This window comes from Anabrus simplex, chromosome 1 (assembly GCF_040414725.1).
Source record: "Anabrus simplex isolate iqAnaSimp1 chromosome 1, ASM4041472v1, whole genome shotgun sequence".
Classification (NCBI taxonomy): Eukaryota; Metazoa; Arthropoda; class Insecta; order Orthoptera; family Tettigoniidae; genus Anabrus; species Anabrus simplex.
Window position 1 is genome coordinate 1,017,389,642 of NC_090265.1, and position 24,880 is coordinate 1,017,414,521.

Here is a 24,880-nt window from a genome sequence, read left to right on the forward strand (position 1 = left end):
GTCGGAGGGTCTGCCTTACAAGGGCTGCACCAGGCTAGCAATATCCATATAAAATTCTCATATCCCTCATCACTGCAGTTTTTTTGTTTTGTTTTTTGCTATTTGTTTAACGTCGCCCTAACATATCAAAGGTTTTTGGCGACGGAAGGGTGGGAGATTGGCCGTGGCCTTCATTAGGGTACAGCCCCAGCATTTGCCTGGTGTGAAAATGGTAAACCATGGGAGACCATCTTCAGGGCTGCCGACAGTGGGGTTCGAACCCACAATCTCCCGAATGCAAGCTTGCAGCTGCACGACCCCCTGTGGGTGGAGGCGGTAGAGTAACACTCACGATATCCCCTGCCTGTCGAAAGAGGTGACTAAAAGGGGCCCCAGGAGCTCTGAATTTTGGAGTGTGGTTGGTGACCATGGGACACTCAGCTGAGTCCTGGCATTGCTTCCACTTACTTGTGCCAGGCTCCTCACTTTCATCTATCCTGTCTGACCTCCCTTGGTCAACTCTTGTTTCTTTATCAACCCTGACGCTATTAGGTTTGCGATGGCTAGGGAGTCTTTCATTTTCACGCCCTTCGTGGCCCTTGTCTTCCTTTGGCCGATATCGTCATTTTTTGAGGTATCGGATCCCTTTCATATTTTCCTCCTGATTAGTGTTATATAGAGGATGGTTGCCTAGTTGTACTGCCTCTTAAAACAATAATCACCACCACCACCACCACCACCACCAATCACAGCTGCGCGACTCTGACCGCACGGCCACTTGCTCAGTGCAGTTTGGTTTTTGTCTAGATAGTAGATAACCCTCCTTTCTGGGTATTTGATATCAAACCACTTGGTCCAATCAAAGTTATCAAAGGCTATTTCTGGTTTTACAAATTCCATCTATTTTAGCTTACCTTTCTTAATTTGATTCTCTCAGATCAGAGGTAGAACTAGTATAGATTTCTGTGTCCCTGTATATCTTCAGAAGTTAAACTGATCTTTTCCCAACTCAACTTCAGCCTGTTTATACATTCTTCTGTAATTCATATTAAAGTTTTGCAAGCATGAAATATTAAACTAATCATGTGGTAGTTTTCACCCTTGTCAACACCTGCTTTCTTTTTAACAACTTTCTTTTTAAACTCTGGTATCCTTCTGTCTTTGTACATCTTGCACACTTAAGGCCCGTATTCACCAACGTCGGTTACTTTTGCTGTTATCTTAGATTTCCAAACCTTGGATAATGTCATTATCTCAGATAACGCTCGCTTCCATATTCACCGCAGAATTTATTAACTCATTTTACCAAAACTAAGTTTTAGTTTCAATCTGAGTTTGAACTGCAAATTTTTTGCACTGATGCACAGAAAACAAATGACTACGTGCTGCCACCACTATCGAAATGTAAAAGAGTTTTTTATTCCAATTGGGGTTTGCAAATAATTTGCATAAATTATGTCTGCTATTGAGCAGTAACGAAGAAAGAAGCCTAATATGACTTTCCAAGAGAATGAATTGTTGTTGAATTTGGTGGCAGAAAGCATTAACAACATAGAGATTAAGAAAACAAATTATAGCCTACACTTTGTATATTTCACTCAAAATATAAGGCAGTATTCCTTAATTCATAATTTAAAAGTCACCCTGTCGTGTATCTTACAAGATATAAGCTATAATCGAGAATTCATTTTAGGCCTACGTATGTGTTGCGAATTCCAGGTTATGTTTGATCATCGGTAACACTTGGTTTTAACTGTATCAGTACAGATCTACACGATGAAGTTCGTAAATTTTACTAACACTTGACAGTGTCGAAGCTTTAGATAATTTAAAATGTGTCTGAAAATCAGTGTCGTCGTAGTCCTCGAAATATGTCGCACGTACTTTTATCTACCCAGGACGTTTATTGATTGCATTATCTTGATCATATTACTAGTCGCAGTGATTTTCTGTAGCAATTAGATATTACAGCAGTCTACGAGCAGCCATCTTGGAAGGCTATTATCTCAGATTTCCCATTTTACCACCCAACCGATCTCCGGTAAAATTTGAAACCAAGATAATACCCGTTCTCTGAGATAATGTGGTTGATGAGTACAAACTTAACTGTTATCTCAGTTTATATAGCATTAAACTAAGATAAAAGCTTTTACTTGCGTTGGTGAATACGGGCCTAAGTGGAATAGCTTCGCCATGACTTCCCAAAGGCAGTCAGTAATTCTGTAGGCATATCATCAATTTTGGCTGCTCCGTTAGGTCTCTGTTCTGACCTCAGTAACTTATACTGTCTCTCTCATTTCATCAGCATAGTTAGCTTCTTTCCCCAGTACATTTCGGCTACTTCTTTCTTGTGATACAACTGCTGAATGTGTTTCCTCCATCTCTCGCCCTTTTTTAACCATTTCAGTTTTCACATTTTTGTTTTCCCCATCATTCATCATACTATCTCAATTACATAATTGGCAGCAGGTTTGAAAGTAGGGACTACCATAGGCCCTAAAATTCATTAAAATGGCATTAAAATTAAAGTACTGTACTTAAATGAAAATATTAATTTAATTAATACTACTCCATTATGTGTCTTTCATGGTTTTTTTTTTTTTTTTTTTTTTTTCTTAACGTAAACGTATTGCTATATCTTGCTATAAGAAATCAATGTTTATATATGTAAAATTTAGAAATGAGAAATATAAATGAAATTTCACAACCTAATAAATCAAATAGAACATTCAAATTTGCAACCTAAAATACACATAGACTTCTATTAGAATGCGTATATTTTTCAACGCAAAATCGAGACATTACTGTACTGACATTTTAAGGCATTATAGCAAGGACACAGTATAAGTCATGTAGGCAACTTAGAACTTGCTACTAAATGAACTTTAAATCATTTTTTTACTGTACTGTACTGACACCCGGGCAACTGGAGTGGGACATTGATGATGATGATGATGATGATGACATTTTAAGGCAAGGACACAATATAAATCTTGCAGGCAACTTAGAACTTGCTACTACTAAATGAACTTTACCTTTAAATCATTTTATAATTAATTTAAATATCTGCCTGCTTTTACATTTTATGTAACGAGACCGAACACAGATGCTTAACTTTTGATGAGAGCCTATATCACAGTTAATATTGTTTGCTTATCATGGTGGCACACAGCTTTTTTCACATTTTTCATATCTACTTGTGAGAATACATAATGAATTTCTTCATAAATTCTGTGAACACGTATGTGACTTGAACTCGTGTTTGAGCACAGGAAATGATCTTTACACTTCCATGAACATTATTGGAGCTTATTTGAACAGTACTACAGTACGCAGATCAGTATAAGTTAAAACATTTTTCCTGCCTTGAATCATTCCTACATCTTTTAACTGCTTTTTAACAGCTAAAGTGGGTTTGAACCTCACTGTTAGCAGCCCTGAGGTTGGTTTCTCTGGTTTCCCATTTTCACACCAGGCAAATGCTGGGGCTCTACTTTAATTAATACCACAGTCGCTTCCTTCCCGCTCCTAGCCCTTTCCTATCCCATTGTCGCCATAAGACATATCTGTGCTCGTGCAACATAAAGCAGAATTGAATTTTATATTTTAATTAACTGCTAAAAGTCCCCATTATCAGTAAGAACCTGCTCATACTTTTTTTTAATATACAATTTGGCCTTCAATACCTGAAACGACTAGAATTTTCTGCACACCACCACCATGAGATCCAGGGAGTCTTGCCAGTTTTTCATTTATCTCCTCAAGACATGAATACACCTGGCAGTATGGAATTGTTGGCAGCTATTAAAGCCAAATCATTTCATAATGGATAAAGTTGGTCGCATAATACAGTATAGAGCTGCTGATGTACTTCATCTAGTCTACACTGCCTGCATTGTTAAAGATAGGTCCAGGGCAACTTCCTTAAAACAGGTGAATGCTAAATTGAGATTTAAGAAGTATCTTCTTACTGTTGAGAATTAAAACATCTATTTCTGGGAAAAATCATGAATTTCTTCATAAATTCTGTGAACACACATGTGGCTTAAAAGATGTTGGGTGCGGTAATATCAGCAGTATTCATGTAGGACACAGTATCCAAAGTATCTGGCTCCATGGCTAAATGATTAGCATGCTGGCCTTTGGTGAAAGGGGTCCTGGGTTTGATTCCCAGTCAGGTTGGGGATTTTAACCTTGATTGGTTAATTCCGATGGCTTGGGGGCTAGGTGTGTGTGATGTCTTCATCATCATAGGTAGGGCCCCATTCTCATAGATGCGCAGGTTGCCTATACAGCGTCAGCTTGTATGACCTGCACCAGGCCTTTGCAGAGGCCACATGCCATTGTTATAGTATCCAGAGTAAACAGAAGAGCATCCTGATATATAACTCCTTCTAGCCATTATACATTCAGTTTAATAGTAAACAATTTTGCCATGGTTGAACTATTTGTCTTTAATTGTTCACTTGCAGGCAGATACACTTTATTAGAGGGTAGATGATAGTCCATTGTACCAATCACAACATTTCCAACAAACAGACCACAAAAATCTGTAGTCTCATCAACTGAAACCCATATTTTGTTCCTGCTGATTCCTCCTCCAATTCTATTAATTGCAACTGAAACCCATATTTTGGGCCGATGACCTTCGATGTTACGCCCCTTAAAACAACAAGCAACAAGCATCTATTAATTGCATCAATGTATCAAGTGTCCACATGTTTTGTAGTTTTGTATGTAGCATGCATGGTCTTACTAGAAATTTGTTCCATGTACTTGTAAAATAAATTTTTTAAGGTTGTAGTTTCAGGTTTCCATGAAGAAATGTCAATAAAGATCTTGCAGATGTTTAGTAAAAACTCCAGTTGATGTTCAGATATTAGACTAAAAGTTCAGAGTTGCTTTTGGCTCTTCTGCTTTTCTTCCACACAGTGCAGATTTATGTTATGTTGTTTCTACATGCTGTTGGCATTTCTCACACTTTACAGATCAGGATTGACCTGTCAGTTAAAAACCTCCATGTTCTTTAACCCTAGGAATCATAAAGTCCCTCCAGGGTAACACGAATCATAAACTTTCGTCTGTCAGACTACCAAAAAGAAAAGCACTTTAATAAGCATAAACCCAACATTTTACACAAAATACAGAATATTAAACTGAAAACTACCACACGTAGTGATGACAATACACTCTGGTCAGTTTTTCTTCAATAGGCACATTCAATGCACTGTTTTGCCTGGTGATCAAGACAAATGTGCTTTGGCATGTCTTACAAAGAATCGGGTTATTCTTCTTTCCTTTGATGGACAAAACGCACAAACTTTTCTTCCTTCAGCAGTACCTGATTGAGGCTCTACAGAAATGCCATCTTTTCCAAGAATTTCAGCGATGGTCCTCTTCAGGCTGCGCCTCAAAGTTGGTGTCTGAAGTCTCTCTTGCAGCTTTGGAGCCATTAGCATTTTGGATATATCCTTTGAAAACTCTCGCCTTGAAAGTGGCTTTTTGCCTTTTTGAACCATCTTATGCACGTAAATAATGTATCCATTGGCAAGTGATGTATTAATCATACTAGAAAAGATAAACATTGGCCATCTCGTTTTCCTTGAAGAGGACATCAATGTTGACATTTCATCGAGTGTCCACGGCACCTTTAGTCCCATTGTAGTCTTCTGCCATATCTTTTTCCGACTGGCTGCTATTGTTCCTACTTCATGGCATGTAGAAAGGAGGATTACATTCTTGTTTGGTTTCCCTTTATAGGATACAATTGTTTTTATACCATCATAACAAAACATGGAGGACCCAAGCTTTCTTCCCTTGACTGTTTTCATCTCTGGTGGTATCTGTGGCTTGTCTTTTCTCATTGTTCCAATGATTGTCAGGTTATGGTCGCAATGCAGAGAATCAGCCAGACGAATTGAGGTGAACCAATTGTCGGTCATAATATTTCTCTTTGATGCATATATTGGCCGGGTAATTTCATTCACGAAATACATTACCACTAATGTCTCCTACAGAGAGTGGTTCTCTGCCTAATTCAGAAAACACTGCCGCTATCAATTCATTATCGTGCGCTAGATTTTTCATTTCAGTATCCTATTAAGCTTACGTATTACGTACAAAAACATTACTGTAATAAACCAGATATTCACACTATTTACAGCTATGTACAAATCACGAATACTTCCACAAATCATAAACTTTCGTCTCTCAGACGACGGTCATATCGCAGTGAACAAACAACTGGACCTTTATGCTTGAAACCAAGGTCAGCACTGATTGTTGATAGCCGGGGAAGAATAGATGGAGGAGGAAGGCACAGTTCATTAGCATCTGGAAATTGCCACCGAAACTACAGGGGTGGTCTGGGAGACAAAAGTTTATGATTCTAGGGTTAATTGATTTGATTATTATTTTTTTTTTTTTTTTTTTTTATAATACCAGCTCGTAAGCCATGATGAAATAATTTCCCTGTAAATATCAGGAAGAAACTAATGAACACTCTCATACCACTTGCAGAAATACCATCTTTCTTTGGATGAAGAAGGTAAAATAAAAGCACTGAGAAAAAAGGTTGGCTGTTCTTGACTAGTGGGGTGTGAACATATTACCTCTATTTGCCAAAAATCTTAAGATTTTTTTTTTTTTAAGTCACACTAAACACAATCTATCAGTCTTATCTATCATTGGTCTTATGTTGAATAATGTTGACTAATCTTAGTGATAGCGTGTTTCTGTATTGAATAGAATTTACTTCTTGCCATCATGTCAGGGAATCTGAGTGATAGTGGTATATAAGAAGAATTATTATAAGAAGATGATGTATGTTTTATCAGAACTGAGTGATGGTGATGATCAGCTGGAAGACTATGCAGATATACAAGCTCAAGATGATGAAGAGAAAACATAAAGTGAGGTTACGTCAGAAACTGAGGTAAGCAGTGAGAGCAGATCCAAGGAAGGACATGGAAATATTGGAACATATGTTGCAAACACTGGAAGAGTGTACATTTCAGAACCACCTCACATATATTGTAGGGGTATCTGCAACATAGTTAGTTCTCAACCAGGGTTAAGAGCATCAGGAAGAACACCCAATGAAAGTCCTCTGGAAGCTTTTACTAAGTATTTTGCTGACAAAGTTATTGATTATTATCGCACACCAATGAAGAAGCCTTGAGTAAAGGGATAATGCAAACCTCTGCTCAAGAAATTTGTGCATACATTGGAATACTTATACTGATGGGAGCTTACAAAGATGTTACTATACCTATCCTGATCTGTGGTCTACTTTGTTAGGTTGAGGAGTTTGTCAGCTGTATGAGTAGAGACAGGTCCATTCACATACCCTAACTCGGATCATAAGGTTTGATAAGATAATAAGACCTGCTTGTAAACTTGAAGAGAGATTTGCTCCCCTTCAACAAGTGTTTGACCTTCTGAATGAACAGTTTCTGAAGTTCTATAACCCAAGTCCACACACAATAGTTGATAAAATGCTCTCTCTGTTTTGAGGGAGATGTCTGTTCGAAGAACTTATTAAAGACATACTGGGAAAGTATGGGATACTTATCCATATGCTTGCAGACAGCAAGGAATGATACGTTGTCTCTATGGAAGAATACACTGGAAAGACCAGTGGCAACTCAGAGCCAACAGATGTGGTCAAAAGACTTGTGAAACCCTTCAATAAAACAGGGCATAATGTAACAACAGATCATTACTACACATCTGTTGAATTGGCTGAAGATCTCTGGACACGACATTAGTTGACAATGGTAGGCACGCTTCAAAACAGAAATCATATTCCACAACAATTGAAAATCACTGCAGGGCAAGAACTCTTTTCTAGCAAATTTGCATTTACAGATCCAAAATCAAATAAGCCACCAGGTACCATGTTAGAAGGGTGCAGAAATTTTCTCTGAATTGAGGAGCCTGCTTTAGGAGCCAGCACGAATCCCACCAACCTGATACCTACAAATAATCTAATTGCACTACTTAGTGTTGACCCCAGTATTACTTTTTCTAATCTTAATGTTTAAACCACCCAGAAATATTAAATTAAAGATCTGTATTAGGATTATTAGCTGTAAATGCTAATGTCAGTTTTGTTTTATACAATTCAGAAGTTACTGAACATAGAATTACAACCTTAGAGAATAATGACCTAATTCTTGCAAGGTTGTTTGTGACTATACATGTCACTTGTGGTCTAGTAACTAAAAGAAACCACTAGTCCACAGCCCTTGCATTATCAAACTAATTTACTGCAGGTACATTCATATTGCACATCATCAAATTACACAAGATGTTTGTTTCTAATGATGATCTGAATCTATATAATGTTCATCTGACTGAATCCTCACTCACACGATGCTGCAGAGACTGGAAGAACAGACATAGTAGATAGTAGCTGTCCCAACTTCAACATTTCGAACAACTTTTTTCCCTCTTCCGAGAACTTTGAACTCGTACCATTCATATTATATTCATTGTATGTAGTCCCACCATTTTCACATATTGCAAGTTGATCCATGTAATGTTCTGCCAATATTCATATGTCAACACCATAAATGCCAGCCTGAATGGCTCAGACGATTGAGGCATTGTCCTTCTGACCCCAGCTTGGCAGGTTCGAGCCTGGGTCAGTCCGGTGGTATTTGAAGGTGCTCAGATATGTCAGCCTCATGTCAGTAGATTTACTGACTCATAAAAGAACTCCTGGCACTAAATTCTGGCACCTCGGCATCTCCGAAAACCATAAAAGTAGTTACTAGGTCGTAAGAACAACAACATTCCTCATCATCATCATCATCATCATCATCATCATTTTACAGTTCCAGTTTCCGAGTACTGTTGGCAAGCCTCTTCTATTCTGTCTTATTGAAATACGTTCTGTTGTTAATGACGTCCTCCAGTGCCCTTCCCCGATCTGCCATGTCCATCCAGAGGGTTCTTGGTCTTTCCACCATCCCTTTCCCTGCTACATGTCGCTCCAAGTTAACATATGCTGTCCTTGTTGGCTCCATCCTCATTACATTCCCAAACCACCTCAGTCTGGACATGCTGATCTGATCTAACAATGATGTAACAATCTCAGCTTCCTTCCTAACCACATCATTCCTCAACTTGTCCAGTTTGGTTCTTTGAATTGTGGACCTAAGGAACTTCATCTCAGATGCCTGCAACCTTGATGAGTCTTTTTTAGTGAGGGTGCAGGTTTCAAAACCATAGGTTAAGATTGGTATGAAGTACTGATTGAACATCATCAGCTTTGATTTTGTTGGTACTTGGGGATCCTAGAGGAGTGCTCGTACTTGCTGGTAAAAGTGAGAGCTCTTCTGCACTCTATTTGCCACCTCCTTTGTGGCTAGTGTATCTCGAGATATTACACTGCCGAGGTACGTAAAGCTTTCCACACTTTCTAGTGGATGGTTTCCTAGCATGATGTTCGCTGGTCGTCCCTCTCTGTTTATTGCCATCACTCCTGTTTTGAGTTCGCTTATCTTGAGATTGAACTCCTGGAACTTAACCTTCCATTCATTGAGTCTCGACTGTACTTGTTCCTCAGTTTCTCCCCAGATCATATCATCAGCACAGGCCATTGCATTTAGTTCACCAGAGGTTTCCTTGATGTTCTTCATTATGTCATCCATGATGGTGATAAACAATAATGGGGATAGTGCACTGCCTTGCTGGACTCCACTTTCGGTCTTGAACAAGGATGAATGTCTGTCAACCAATCGCACGCAGCTGGTACGGTTCTCATACAGCATCTGAACTTTCCTCACCAGTCCCTCTGGCACATTCCTTTTCTCAGGCATTCCCATATCTTCTCTCTTGCAATGCTGTCATATGCCTTCTCAATGTCAAAGAAAACCATAAACAGATCTTTGCCTTTTTCCCAATATTTTTCCATTAACATATGGACACTGCAGATTAGGTCTGTTGTGGCCTGAAGCCATACTGTTCCTCTTCAAACTGTGGCTCTAAGATGACTCGTAATTTGCTCTCGAAGATTTTCTCAAGAATCTTAAGCCCATGATAGAAAGGAGTGTTATTACCCGGTAGTTGGAGATTTTCAGCAATTTCCTCTCTTAAACAGGGGGATAATGACACCCTTGTTCCAATCGGTAGGTATATTGCCATCTTTCCAAACTGCATTGAGCACTCTGTGTAGCCACTGTAAACCTGGACTCTTGCTGCTTTAATCATGTCCGTGCTGACTTCATCGATTCCTGGGGATTTCCCTTGCGGCATCTTCTTCAGGGCTGCTTCTGTTTCTGCCCATGTAATGGGAGTTACCTCTGTGCAGGTTTCAACAGCTGGTTCTTTTGTTCTCTGATCTGCTTCTGTCCTGTTCAATAGGTGATCAAAATGATTCCTCAGAACCTCTCTGATGTACTCTTCTTTCCTGGCTAGGTTTCCATTAGGATCCTCAATTGCTTTGATGGTTTCAACTGAATTCCTTTTATTTTTGATCGCTCTGAACAATAGTTTCATATTGCCTCTGCTGTCTTCCTTCAGTTTTTGAGTAAATTTCTCCCAGCACTTTATCTTCTCTTCTACTACTCTTTTAACTCTCATTTTCTTGTCCTGGTAAACTTGCTAAAGGTCTCTGATATTCCCCTCGTCCTTTATCTGTTCTGGATTGGATTTCTCTCTATCTCGTTCTTTTTCTGCCATTTTCCTTTCCTTTATTGAGGTTCTTAACTCTCTCATTCCACCAGGGTGTCTCTTTTTCCCTTACTCTCACACTTTTCTTCCCGCAAACCTCTATTGCTTCTTTTATCAAGGTGTTTTTACATCTTGTCCACTCTGCCTCGCCACTCTCCACTTCTTCCGTAGGCAGTTGTCCTCTTATACGGTCCTGATAGTCGGTCCTTTTTCCAATCTGTTGTAGTTCCCTCACCTTAATCTTAGGTAATTTCCTGGTTGTTATCTTTGATACATTGTCTTTCAGATCTGCTACTAATAACTGGTGGTCGCTATTGAGGTTCTCACTTGGAATCGCCTTGACATCAGTCACAAGTCTACTTCTTTCTTTATCTGTAATGACATAGTCAGTGACATTTTGCTCTTTCCATCCCAGCCGTAACGGGTAATCTTGTGACTGACTCTTTTGTTGAACCAACTGGTTTTTTTACTACCAAACAGTTTCTTCTGCAAACATTATTATAACACCATAAATTTTCAGATCAGTTCCAGTTGGCCATGCAAAGGTAGCAAATAAGGTTGTCTGTGCACTTCTGTACAGTTCCATGAACCAAAAATCTTTCATTCAGTTATCTGCACTATGACTAATAAGTTTCTCTTTCTTCAAATCAACAGCAAAACAAGCAGCTTGTCCAGCTCCCTTCAGTTGTATGTCTTGGAAAATGCCACTAATGGTGGTGTCCGTTATAAATTTATCTTCATTTGAGCCAGGAAAATTTTTGAGCAATTCAAGTGATGCTGTTATATTTTTTACATGTAGTTCAATAGTGCTGAGAAATGGCTGTTCCCTCTGAAATCAGAGAGACAAATTATTTTGGATTTCTAAAAATCCAGAAAAAAAAAGTTCAGCATGTGAACAAATTTAAAGTCTGTAAGTTTTCTCGGTAGAACGTTTGCCACTGAAGCTGCTTAACTTTACTTGCAATTACATTTTCCTAGTACTCCTTGACACATTTCCAATCAGTCACTAAAGCTTATACACACCCAACCTCTGGCCACCAATCTTAAATCTTAACACATTCACGCCCAGCTATTCCAGCTGTTAGTGGCAGAGCAAACAACAAATTCTTTTCACAATAAGTTCTAAACTAAAAAAGATATGGAAACAAAATTTTCCACATACCTTAATGAAGTCCTCTAGTATCTCTGTAGGGTGAGTTACGTAATGTCACACTGTCCTGGGTGAATGGAACACCACACTTTCCACAAAAATAGCATGTTCCACTAATAATTTTATTTTTGAAGCACACTTGGCACCTTCTTGAGGGGGAACTTGACTTTATTTGATGGTGGAAACTTCTTTTCCCTTTCCATCGAACCTAAATGGTGATCCTTGGCTGATGCCCTTTTTGGCAGCAAAATCGCGGGATGTTGACTTGGAGCTGATGAAGTAGATGAAGCTGAAATGTCGGAGAGAGGTGACTATACTTTATGTTGGGTTCACTTTTCCCTCCATTTGGGAATTCCCTGATGTTCCTTTAGATCTTTGGGTACACCCCTATTTGACCGTATTGTTCCACATACGGCAGTGTTCTGTTCCCGTAATTGTTTCGCGAGACCAACGCTATTGTAATAATTGTCCATATAGACTGTATACCCCTGGCCAAGATAATTTTCAGGCAGCTGTAAAACTGTGCTTTGTAAATTTGCACCACTTGCATCATTTATATTGTCCCTACACGCCATGGTTACACTTCAGAACGCGATTATACATACGCTTGTGCAATCACAAACCAACTACGCAACTAGTTGGGCCAGCGCAAGGCTACCTTCAGAAACAAAACAAAAGAAGTGCATTGGGAGGGAAAATCACAGTGGCCATGTGGTTTCTGGTGAGTAGAAGCATTCTTAAGGGCATTACCTTCATCTCTCTCGCACATATTTGTGACCAAAATAGATCCCAGCTGCATAGGAACGGCTCCAGTTCAAGGTTGCACTTATCCAGGCTAACTCGGATACGGACCATAGCACAGTCACGCGCTATAGACAATAACTTGGATACGGGCGTGAATGTGTTAAAATGTGCAAATACTGAAATTTCTGAACTCTCGTCTCAGTTCTTGTAGCTTCTTGGGAGATTGCTGGTAGAATTTATAGAGCTACTGCAGTAATGAATCAACTTCATCAACATAGTTCATATTTTTTACAGAACTTGAGACACACTTAATTGAAGCATATGCTCTATGCAGTGCACAGCAACAATATGTTTATAATAATGTTATTGGCTTCATGTCCCACTAACTACTTTTACAGTTTTTGGAGATGCCAAAGTGCTGGAATTTAGTCCTGCTGGAGTTCTTTTACTGCCAGTAAATCTACCAACGCGAGGCTGATGTATTTGAGCACCTTGAAACACCACCAGACTGAGCCAGGATCAAACCTGCCAAGTTGGGGTCTGAAGGCGAGCGCCTCAACCATCTGAGCAGCTTCGCCTGTCAAACAATATGTTTGATCTTTTGTCTAATGTTATAATGTTATAAATTAATCCGTATGTACCAAGCATATGAAGCAGCACCATATGTTCCAGTGCCAACTACCCATGAACCCGGACAATCATTCTAAAATGCCAAGTTTTTCAAGTTCCTTATCAAGTGTTTCCATGTACCTAGCTGCACTTCCACTTTCTAAAGGTGTGAGTGATAGGAAAATTTCTTTGATTTTGAAGTTCCTTAGGAATCCTAAATAGAGAATTATTTCTTCTACAGATCTGCTGTCTGCTGATCCATCATACAGTAAACAAACACAGCTTGCATCTGTCAGCTCAGAAATTGTCACATCTTAGCACCTTAGCTATTTGACTAATAAATTCCTTGTAACTAGTTCTGTTTTCTCTCTCAGCCCTTCTGTCAATTTATCACTCAGTTCTAAACATACATACATCACACATCATCATTGTAGACCGTTAAGCCTTTCAGCATTCAGTCTGCAAGCTTCCGTGAATTTATTAAATGTCACCAAAAAACTCTGTTTGCAACTAGTGTTGTGGCCTCATTTAGTTCTGTACCTCTTATCTATAAATCATTAGAAATGGAGTCTAACCATCATCGTCTTGGTCTCCCTCTACTTCTCTTACCCTGCGTAACAGAGTCCATTATTCTCCTAGGTAGCCTGTCCTCCATCATTCGCCTCATATGATCCCACCACTGAAACCAGTTTATGCATACAGCTTCATACATAGAGTTTATTCCTAACCTTTATCTCCTCATTCCAAGTAACAAATTGCCATTGTTCCCACCTGTTTGTACCAGCAATCATTCTCGCTACTTTCATGTCTGTTACTTCTAACTTATGAATAAGATATCCTGAGTTCACCCAGCTTTCGCTCCCATAAAGCAAAGTTGGTCTGAAATCGGACCGATATAAAGATAGTTTCATCTGGGAGCTGACTTCCTGCTTACAGAATACTGTTGATTGAAACTGCGAGCTCACTGCATTAGCTTTACTGCACCTTAATTCAATCTCGCTTATCATATTACCCTCCTGGGAGAACACACATCCAAAATACTTGAAGCTATCTACCTGTCCAGCTTTGTTTCACCAATCTGATGTTCAATTCTGTTGAATTTCTTACCTACCGACATCAATTTAGTCTTCGAAAGGCTAATTTTCATACCATACTCATTGCACCTGTTTTCAAGTTCCAAGATATTAGACTGCAGGCTTTTGGCACAATCTGCCATTAAGACAAAGCTCTCAGCATAGGCCAGACTGTTTACTACGTTTCCACCTAACTGAATCCCTCGCTGCCACTTTATACCTTTCAGCAGATGATCCATGTAAACTACGAACAACAAAGGTGAAAGATTACAACCTTGTCTAACCCCTGTGAGTATCCTATACCAAGAACTCATTCTACCATCTATTCTCACTGCAGCCCAATTGTCAACCGTTGATATCTTTTAATAATCTACCCTTAATCCCATAGTCCGCTGGTATGGCGAACATCTTTTCCCTCGGTACCCTGTCATATGTTTTCTCTAGATCTACAAAACATAGCTGTCTATTCCCCTCGTAGCATTTTTCAGTTACCTGGTGCATACTGAAAATCTGATCTCGACTGCCCCTCTGTGGTCTGAAACCACACTGGTTTTCATCCAACTTCCTCTCAACCACTGATCGCACCCTCCCTTCCAAGATGCCAGTTAATACTTTGCCTGGTATACTAATTAATGAGATACCTCGATAGTTGTTGCAATCTTTCCTGTTCCCTTGTTTATAGATAGGTGCTATTACTGCTTTTTCCAATCTGAAGTTACCAATACTCCATGCTAATTTTATTACTCTGTGAAGCCATTTTATCCCTGCTTTCCCACTATACCTCACCATTTCAGGTCTAATTTCATCTATTCCTGCTACTTTATGACAATCGAGTTTATTTACCACCTTTTCCACTTCCTCAAGCGTAATTTCACCAACATCATTTTCCTCCTCCCCATGAGCTCTGTTGTCTGTGACACCACCAGGAATATTTCCTTTTATGTTGAGATGATGTTCAAAATATTCCTTCCACCTGTCCAATGATTGCTTGGGATCTATTATAATTTCACCTGAATTACCCAAAACACTATTCATTTCCTTTTTCCCTCCCTTCCTAAGACACTTTATTACTGTCCAGAAAGGTTTCCCTGCTACCTTTCCAGGTTGTTACCAAATCTTCCCTAGACTTCTTTTTGGATTCAATGACTATTTGTTTCACTCTATTTCTTTCATCTACAGAACATACAATTCCCTCTCTGCATCTCTGCTTGTTTGGAGCCATTTCTGATAAGCCTTCTTTTTATGTTTACAAACAGCTATCACTTCATCATTCCACCAAGATGTTCACTTTTTTCCATCTTTACACACAGTTGTTTCTAAGCATTCCCTTGCTGTTTCTACTTACATCATCCCTGTATCCTTTCTATATCCTAAACCTGCTTACTGTCCACTGTTTGGAACTTCTCACTAATCATATCCATGTACTTCTGTCTAATTTTGTCGTCCTGGAGATTTTCTACCCTTATTCGTTTGCAGACAGATTTCACTTTCTCTATCCTAGGCCTAGAGAGACTTAGTTCACTGCAGATCAGATAGTGGTCTGTATCATTGAAAAATCCCTGGAAAACACGCACATTCCTAACAGATTTCCTGAATTCGAAGTTGGTTAAGATGTAGTCTGTTATGTATCTGGTACCCTTACCCTCCCATGTGTAGCGGTGAATAGCCTTATGTTTGATGAATGTATTCATAACTGCTAAACCCATACTAGCACAGAAGTCCAGCAAACGCTTTCCATTCCTATTAGTTTCCATATCTTCCCAACATTTACCAATCACCCTTTTGTATCCTTCAATTCTGTTTCCAACTCTCGCATTGAAATCATCCATTAGCACTATCCTATCCTTGCTGTTGACCCTTACTACGATGTCACTCAATGCTTCATAAAACTTTTCATCCTCATCTGCACCTTCACATGGTGAATACACTGAGACAGTTCTTGTCGTAATTCCTCCAACTGCCAAATCTACCCACATTTTTCGCTCATTTACGTGCCTAGCAGACACTGTGTTGTGTGAAATAGTATTCCTGATGAACATCCCCACCCCACTCTCTGCCCTTCCTTTTTTAACACCTGTCAAGTACACTTTATAATCTCTTCCTCTTTATGTCCCCTTGCCCTAATAGTATTTACTCCTAGCACATCCGGATACATTCTCTTTGCTGACTTAGCCAGTTCTACTTTCTTTCTTCCATAAGCCCCATTAATATTGATAGCTCCCCATTGAATTCCATTTCGTTCACCAAGTTGTTTCCAAGGAGTCCCTCACCTGTCAAATGGGAGTGGGACTCTGTTACTCCCATAGGTCCGAGGCTTGCTTAAAATGTTTTGAGCTTGGTAAATTCATGAAGCAGGATGCTACCCTACTTACACATAGTCCAAGTGAGGGTCTCTCCTATAATGGGTTAAGGACCACCGGTGGGTTGTATAGTCCTAGCTGCCTCAGTTCTATAACCCAGGAAAACCTGTGAATGGCTTATTACTCTTTGCAGTAAAATATGCAATAATGGAAAGCTTCGTCAAATTGTCAAACACATTACGTAAAGTTTTCTTTATACACATGGCCAGGGACATTGTTTCTGGAAACAATGTTATATTGCAAGCTGCCATACAGTTTATGTTTTAAAGATTTGTTATATTTCTTAAATATTTGTAGTTTTAATACCCCTGTAAAAAGTGTTACTAATCTGAAGAATTTGGAATCAAAACAAAAGATTTACATTGAGCCATACCTGTAGTTTCATCAAACACTAGCCAGGGCAGTTTTTTATGCAACTCTTCTTTGAATTTTCATTTACCTGGTTATAGGCCTACTAAACCTGCTGCATTTATCACTAAAGGTTTAACTTCATTTACAGGCTTTCTCACCGACATACTAAAAGCCTGGACTCCTGTTCTGATTAATGATTAAGGAATAATCAGTCCTATTTTCTGCATCTTTATTTTCTCCCAATACCCACTTAGTATGTACAGTAGAGTCTCGCTCAACCGACCTTCGCTTATCCGACACTCCGTATTATCCGACACTGGTAGTCTTTATTTGAACTTTAGGTGGATGCAATTCTGGGACACGGGGTGTGGAGGGTGCGACTGTGGGACAAGCACTGGCAGTCATGCAGTAACACTGTTCAGTGTAGTATTGGTTGAGTGCGGATGTTATAGTTTTCATATCCTCTGTGAGTATGGCGAGTAAACGTAAGAAAGTGATTGTATCTGTGGAAGACAAGTAGAGTGGGTTAAAGAGACTGGACAAAGGGGAAACTCTCCAAAAAATGGCTTCAGATTATGCTGTTGGACGTGTTACAGTGGGAGACTGGAAACATACGAGGGAATAAATTGAAAAGTGCTGCTTTACCAGAGCAACAAGTGATGCACTGAAAATCAGAAAAAAAAAAGAATGAAAAATGTGAGTACGAAAAAGGAAGTGTAGCACTATTTCTCTGGTTCACTAAAAACCAGGAAAAGGGCTTGTCAATATCTGGCCCCATTCTGCAAGAAATGGCGGTGTACATCCAGAAGGAGTTTAATAAAGGTACCCTAATTTTACTGCCAGGGCTGGGTGGCTCGATCGGTGGAAAAAACGGTACGGCATTGGGCAGCTTAATATCTGTGGAGAAAAACTGTCAGCTAAATCCGATGTGGTTGTGAAATTTAAAAGACAATTTCAAGAAATAATTCTTGCTGAAGGATTAACCGGTGATCAGAGTTTTAATTGTGATGAGACTGGGCTGAATTTCAAGATGCTGACATCAAAACTCTTGCAGCCCAAGCCTGGCTACAGGCGTAGTAAGAAAGAGTATTGCATCTACTGTACAACTGAATAAGTCAATAAATAGAGTCCCGTAAAACATAGTACATAATACAGTATAGCCTTCCTGTTTGTTTTAGTTCATTTTCAAAGTTATTCCGTATTATCCGACATTTTCGGTGATCCGACGTACTCCAGGTCCCGTTTAAGTCGGATAATCGAGACTCTACTGTATAGGAATTGTTAAGAATTGTCAATTTAGTAGTTTGATTGGTCAAAACACTCAGGTATCTTATTGTGTCTCATGGTCGAAGGCTAGTACAGTATTAAATGCCTGCACAAACACAAGATTTATGTTTTACAGGCCTAAGCCCAGCATTTATTAAAACTTCAATAATAACAAAGGACATATGTAGAATCGCTCAAATATAAACACAGAACCAGAGATTCATTGTAGTTTTGACTACATGTGTCTGTGAAGTAATTAGTTTTAAATTCTTCCACTAAAGGCTCTGCTGCTGTAAAAGGAAAGGGCCAACTGCGTTAGGTCGACTATCCACTATCATTAGTGCAAAGTCTCTCGTTCATGGATATACATCAATGGTCCTGTGCAAAGAATAAAATTCTCTTTGTTCTCACAGTTATCGATTTTCAAGAAGATCGTGGTGTGAATTTAAGTTTGTTCAGCAATGTCACGTCATATGTTGCAGGTATTTTGTTGGTGACTGATAGGTAGGAGAAGAAAGAAAGTATGAAAATATGAGAAATGGATATCTTTTCGGGAGCCGAAACGTGGGTGCCAGTAGCAAAAACAGTAGCCGCAGCGACCTGGCACCCGGGATTTCTGCACCCCTGCCATAGTATCATACCTCACTTGAGAAAAGCCAAAGCGACTGCTACTTTCGCTATTGCCGTAACATGCTGAAGCTATAGTTTCTACGGACCAAAAAAAAAAAAAAAAAAAAAAAAAAACTTTTTAATCATACTGTATTATAACTAAACAAAAGGTGGTGTAGACACAATTGACCAGATGTCTTATGAGGCTATAGGACTAAAAGGGGTACAAGGAGTTGGGCCCAGTCTATGTTCTGTACTCTTATAGACATAGCTGGAATCAATGCCTTTAACCTCTTCCTCATAAATTTTCCCAGCTGGAATGCAAAGTGAACAGATGGAGAGTGTTTTGCCAGGAGCTCTGTTTTCAGCTAATAAAGCTCCAAGTAGAAAGACGTGCGATAAACCTAAATGGCCCAACATCTGACATTATTGGAGCAATGGAAAACATTCTAGGAAGAAAACTGCAGAACAATGTGAAGCAAGATCCAGTACCTACTACTGCCAAAGGAAGATGTTATATCTGCTTAAAGAATACCCCTTCCAAGAGTGAGAAAATAAACTAATCCCATAAACAACCATTTAGTACACAGTTTGTCACAATTTTGTATGGAAAACTCAGCAAGAGGACAAATGTGTGCAAAAGTTGTGATCAAATTAGAGAAACAAACTCTGAATGAGAGATGTTCAAGCAGAACTTAAATATGTGAAGTACTATTTTGTGTTCACATTTATACTCCTAAATTCTTTTGATTTATTTTACAGTTTTTTTTACTTGTATTGTTCTGTTATCTAATGCACTAAATAGTATATCACAGCCCTATAAACCTTCAATGTAGTAAAAAGTTGGGCATTTATTAACCTCCCCCTAGTATGTTACCAAAAAGTCCTTGGTACTTATAGGGTCAAAATATAAATATGGGATTGTGACATGGCCCATTCTATAGTAGTCTCTGGTAATTATTTTTTCTGTACCTCTACTTCCTCTCCTTTCTTCCCTTATATCTCATAATTTTAGGATAAGGTTTTGATGTAGTATACATTGTACCTAATGTTGAATTTCTAGAAACTGATACAACCTTTTTCTCTCGTGAAGTTTCCAGAGTTCTGGTCTGGAGTCTTTGGCTCGCCTGAATATCGTGTATCCCAACAGTCACTTGATAGCTGGTCACGCTCGGCGGCGTAGGTATAGCAGTGATGAACCATTACAAGTCACCACCCATCCCAGCAAATGGCCTGGTAAGGTTGTTTTCCTTTTAATCATACCCTGAGAAAGTATTGTTCATGCTCTGTCCAGTTTTGAAGATCTGATTATGATTTATTTCAGCTCTATTTCCAATTTGTATAATGGTGAAAATTTCTGTTAATACATAATTGATAAAGCCATTAGTCTGTGAATGATGTTTATTCTGTGGAAGAATGTACCTTTTCTTTTCATCAACGTCGATCATTGTTAACATGATGGCGGCATCCTCACATGGTCTGTATTTATCTAATGTAGCTCTCGAACACATATTACGTGAAAGTAGTGATGAAGATAATCTCAGTGATAATGAAGATGTTGGTGATGATTATTCACAGCAAGAAATTACGTATGATGTACATAATGATAGTAATATAAGTGAATGCTTACCCGAGTGGTCATGGACGCCTGTTGATTCAAATTTTATTCCAACAATAAGATAATTAGGCATTTTATTACTTTACATGCCACCTTTTTGTATGTAGATACAACATCTGCATGATATGAACTGCATATCCACTTATTTTGAACATAATCAGACATGTCGTTTAGAAGTTATAGCAATGTTTGTGACAGCATGTAAAATTGTGATATTTTTCTAAAATTTATTACCGCTGTAAAATAAAACTTGGCCAACTGTTAATACCGGCCTGAAGGTTTAAGCTTCATTGGTACTGTTATAGAAGGAATAATTTGAGGAAATTGTCAGGTTGTTACAGGATGCTAGGGTAAGCTAAATACTGGGCCTATAGAGGAATTCCTGTGAATCAAAGGATATTCATTTTATAATGGCGAATGCTGTGTAGTAAATTGGCTTAGAATAGAAGGTAATAACTCATAAAATACTCGGTCAGCTGCGTGAGTCACAAAATGAACAGTCTGCCTAGAATGTGAAGCATAGTAAACAAGGAGGTAGAACGAGGAAAGATGTGGTGAATTGAGTAAATTCATATATTTAAAAAAATGCAAGTTAGAATACACATATTATTTATTTATTTTAATTTTTTAGCCAACATAGGACTACTTAGTCAGGTTTATGGAGTTTTTTCTTCTTTTTGTCAGCCCAATACTGTTTCATCCTTTCTGAATGTAATTTTCTTTCTGCTTTTGGAATCACTCTTCCTATTCTCTGCTTGTTGATTTTCGTCTGTAGTCTAGTGTGTTTATCTTTCATTATTTTCAGTGTATTGGTTTTGTATTTTAAATCTTCTGTTGTAAGCTGTCTTCTTTAAGTTCTGTGATCCATCTAATATTATTCTTACTCTTACTCTTCCATAATTTTTCTATTATTTTTCTGCCGATTTTATTTTCTGGTGACCGTATTAGATGGCCTAAGAATGATACTCGTTTATTTTTCATTGTGCTAGTCACAGGTTCTATTTCTTTATAAACTGTCTCATTGGAAGCTAGTCTCCAGACTCCGTTTACTTGATAATTTTTATTTAAACAGGTCCTCACTATTCTCCTTTCTAACTTGAGTACTCTATCTATTGCAACTGTGTTTGTTGTTTTGAATAATGTTTCACATGCATATGTAATTTGTGGCTGGGTGACTGTTTTGTAGTGTTTCAATTTGGTTGCTGTTGAGAGACACTTTTTACTATATGTATTCTTGGTAACATGCTGTGCTGTAACCAGTTTATCTGTTCTATTTTGCCATGCTGGTTTCTCGTTCAGGTTATATGTGATTATTTCACCTATATATTTAAATGTTTCTACAATTTTTATTTCTTGGTCTCCCAGCTTAATTTTGTTTGCAACCAGAAGTTGAGTTAGCATAATTTCTGTTTTTTCAAATGAAATTTTCAAACCAATATTTTAAGCTATTTCCTGTAAATATTTTATTTGTTGTTTTGTTTCCTGAATATCAATGGCCAGAAGAGCTAGATCATCAGCAAATCCTAGACAGTTCAAATGTATGTTATCCTTCTGGGTTCCAATTTTTATATTTTTCAAGTTTTTCTTGTACCATTCCCTCATAACGTACTCTAGTGCACAGTTAAAAAGATGAGGTGACAGCCCGTCACCCTGTCTTAAACCAGTTGTTACCAAGAATGGTTCAGAAAATTCTCCTCTGAACTTAATTTTAGAAATTGTATTAGTTGAGTAAGTTCAATCAATTTGATTAGCTTTGGATGAAGTCCGAAATATCTTAAAAATTTTAATAATGATGGTCTGTGGATGGAGTCGTAAGCATTTTTAATAATGATGGTCTGTGGATGGAGTCGTAAGCTTTCTTGAAATCTATAAATGTTATTGAAAGGGCCTTGTTTTGTTTTCTGTAATATGCCATGACTAGCTTCAAAGTTATTATTTGTTCAGAGCAGCTTCTCCAAGGTCTGAAGCCTCCGTGGTATTCATTCACCTAATTCTTGATCAAGTAGTTCTTTAATCCGATTACAGTATATAGTATCTTAGAGAAAATCTTATATGTGCAGTCAAGGATGGAAATACATCTGTAGTTGTCTGGATTACTTGTTTCACCTTTCTTATGAATTGGATTAATTATAGCTGTTGTCCATTGTTCTGGGAATATCATATGGAGGGATGTCTGAGTTGCACTGCCGGCATATTTCCACATCTCTGCAAAAACCTGGTCTTCTCCACATGCTTTGTAGTTCATTTCTTTAAGCACTGTTTCAACTTCTTTTGCTGTAGGTGGGTTTATATTTTCTGGTTTTGTTTTTATCGCAGTATGTGTATCAATTAACAAGAGCTTTTCAGGTTCATCACTGTTCAAAAGCTTGTTAAATGCTTCTGCCATGATCTCTGCATTTTCCTTATTGTTATGCACTATTTTCCATCTTTATTTTTCAACAATAATATGGAGAGGGGGGAGTGTTGTATTTTTGCAATTATTTACCAAAGGCTTTGTAATAATCTGTAGAATTGGTTTTGTAACAATTTTCCTCAATAGAGTTTATTAAATCTTTTTTATATTTTCTCTTAATGATTCTAATAGTTTGGGTGAATTCTTTTCTGACATTCTTTGAGGTTCATGGTGGTTTTTTTTTTTTTTTTTTTTTCTGTTTTGTGGGCTTGAAGCTTCAACCAAGCTTGATGTCTTTTTTTCATGCATTCTGTCACAATCAGAGGTCCACCAGGCATGTCTTTTCCTTGGATTTAATGGAGCTAGATCTTCTGCATTATGTTTAAGAATTGGTATTAGGTCATCTAAATTGTCTATTAGTCTTGTCATTCCTGTTCTTTGCCGATACTGGGCATTCTGGATTAAGTGATGAGGGTTGTTTGTCCTTTTCTCTCCAACTCTGTTTTGTTGTTTTCTTCTTAATGGAGTAAATTTAATCTTGATTTTAAGTAATGATCTGAACCAGTGACTGTTCCCCTTAGAACTTTGACATTGTGGATTTCCTTGTGAAAGAATTTGTCCATACATACATGGTCTAGCTGCCATTCTCCTTTTGTCCAATCAGGATGTTTCCAAGTTTTAAGTTTGTGTTGTTTTCTTTTAAAACATGCAGATTTGGAGATTAGTCCATGGGTTCTGCAAATTTCCATGGGTCTTTCGCCATTTCTGTTGGTATATTTATGAGGAGCCCACTTTCCTACTACGTCTCGATACTTCTTTTCCTTACTCAGTTGAGCATTAAAGTCCCCTATAAGGATCTTGATGTTATTCATATTTATTTTATTCATTGTCTGATCAATGACATCCCATAAATTATCAACTTCTTGCAGAGTTTTTGTTAGGACATTTTTTCATTGGTAGGGGCATGAGCATTTATGATGGTGTAAAGTTTGTGTGTGGTTTGTAAAGTTAGAATTGCAATTCTCGGTGAGATGGCTTTAAAATCAATTACGAAATCTATTATTTTCAAATTTACTATAAATCCTGTACCAAATTGGGGGCAATATTTCATGCCCCTTTGGCTTGTCTTCCCATTGTACACTGTATAACCTTGAGATTCAAACGGATCTTCTGTTAAATTTCTCATTTCTTGCAGCCTTACCACAAGAATATTTTGCCTATCTAATTCATCTGTGAAGTTCTTGAGCTTTCTGGTTTGCAGTAAGGAGTTTATATTGTGCGTCACAATGTAGTTATATGCTTATGTTTGATTCTATGTTTGTATGTTTGGTTATATGTATGTATTATTGAGTTTTCATATGCATTCTTGTCTTTTCGCCGACTACCCACCGAATCCGATGTAGTCTTCTCCATCCTTAAGGGCTTGGACGATGGAATTATTTTACTAAAAAACTTTTCCATATCTGACTATCAAAGGTTATCAACCTTCAGTGGAGCAAGCTCCGATTTACAACTACGGTTGTTAGCCGCAGAGGATATTTATTCAGCCGCCGCTAACATGTGAAACAGACGCTGTTGGGGTACTGCCACTAACATTCATTCATTTATTTATTTATTTATTTATTTATTTATTTATTTATTTATTTATTTATTTGTTTGTTTGTTTGTTTGTTTGTTTGTTTGTTTGTTTGTTTGTTTGTTTGTTTGTTTGTTTCTTTGTTTGAAATTGCATACCACCACCTCTCCTACCCTGCTGGCCATCATTCTCATGGTGAACATGTTTTTGACCAAACAGAACTTGAACCGGCTAACTACGGTGTCAGACCATTATGGACTTGATGCCTTAACGATCATGGCCACCAGGTTGACATACAGTGGAACCTCGATTCTCCGTTTTTGGAGGGACCACCGAAAAAAACGTACAACACGGGAAAACGGAAAATCCGGGAATGAATGAACCATGAACAATTTGGCTAAACATCACAAAAAAGAAATACGTATACTTAAAATCTTACAAACACCCCTAAACCAAACCAAACCAAACCAAAC

The 24,880-nt window shown here is 38.2% G+C and overlaps 1 protein-coding gene across 2 annotated transcripts in view; it reads left to right on the forward strand.

Annotated features, from left to right (window-relative positions):
- Rbcn-3A (Rabconnectin-3A) overlaps nt 1-24,880 on the forward strand; it is a 732,274-nt gene that overhangs the window by 510,465 nt on the left and 196,929 nt on the right. For both annotated transcript variants that reach the window (XM_067136957.2, XM_067136958.2), the window contains exon 44: nt 19,915-20,057. In XM_067136957.2, the coding sequence (XP_066993058.2) occupies nt 19,915-20,057 (143 nt within the window). The remainder of the gene's footprint in view (nt 1-19,914; nt 20,058-24,880) is intronic.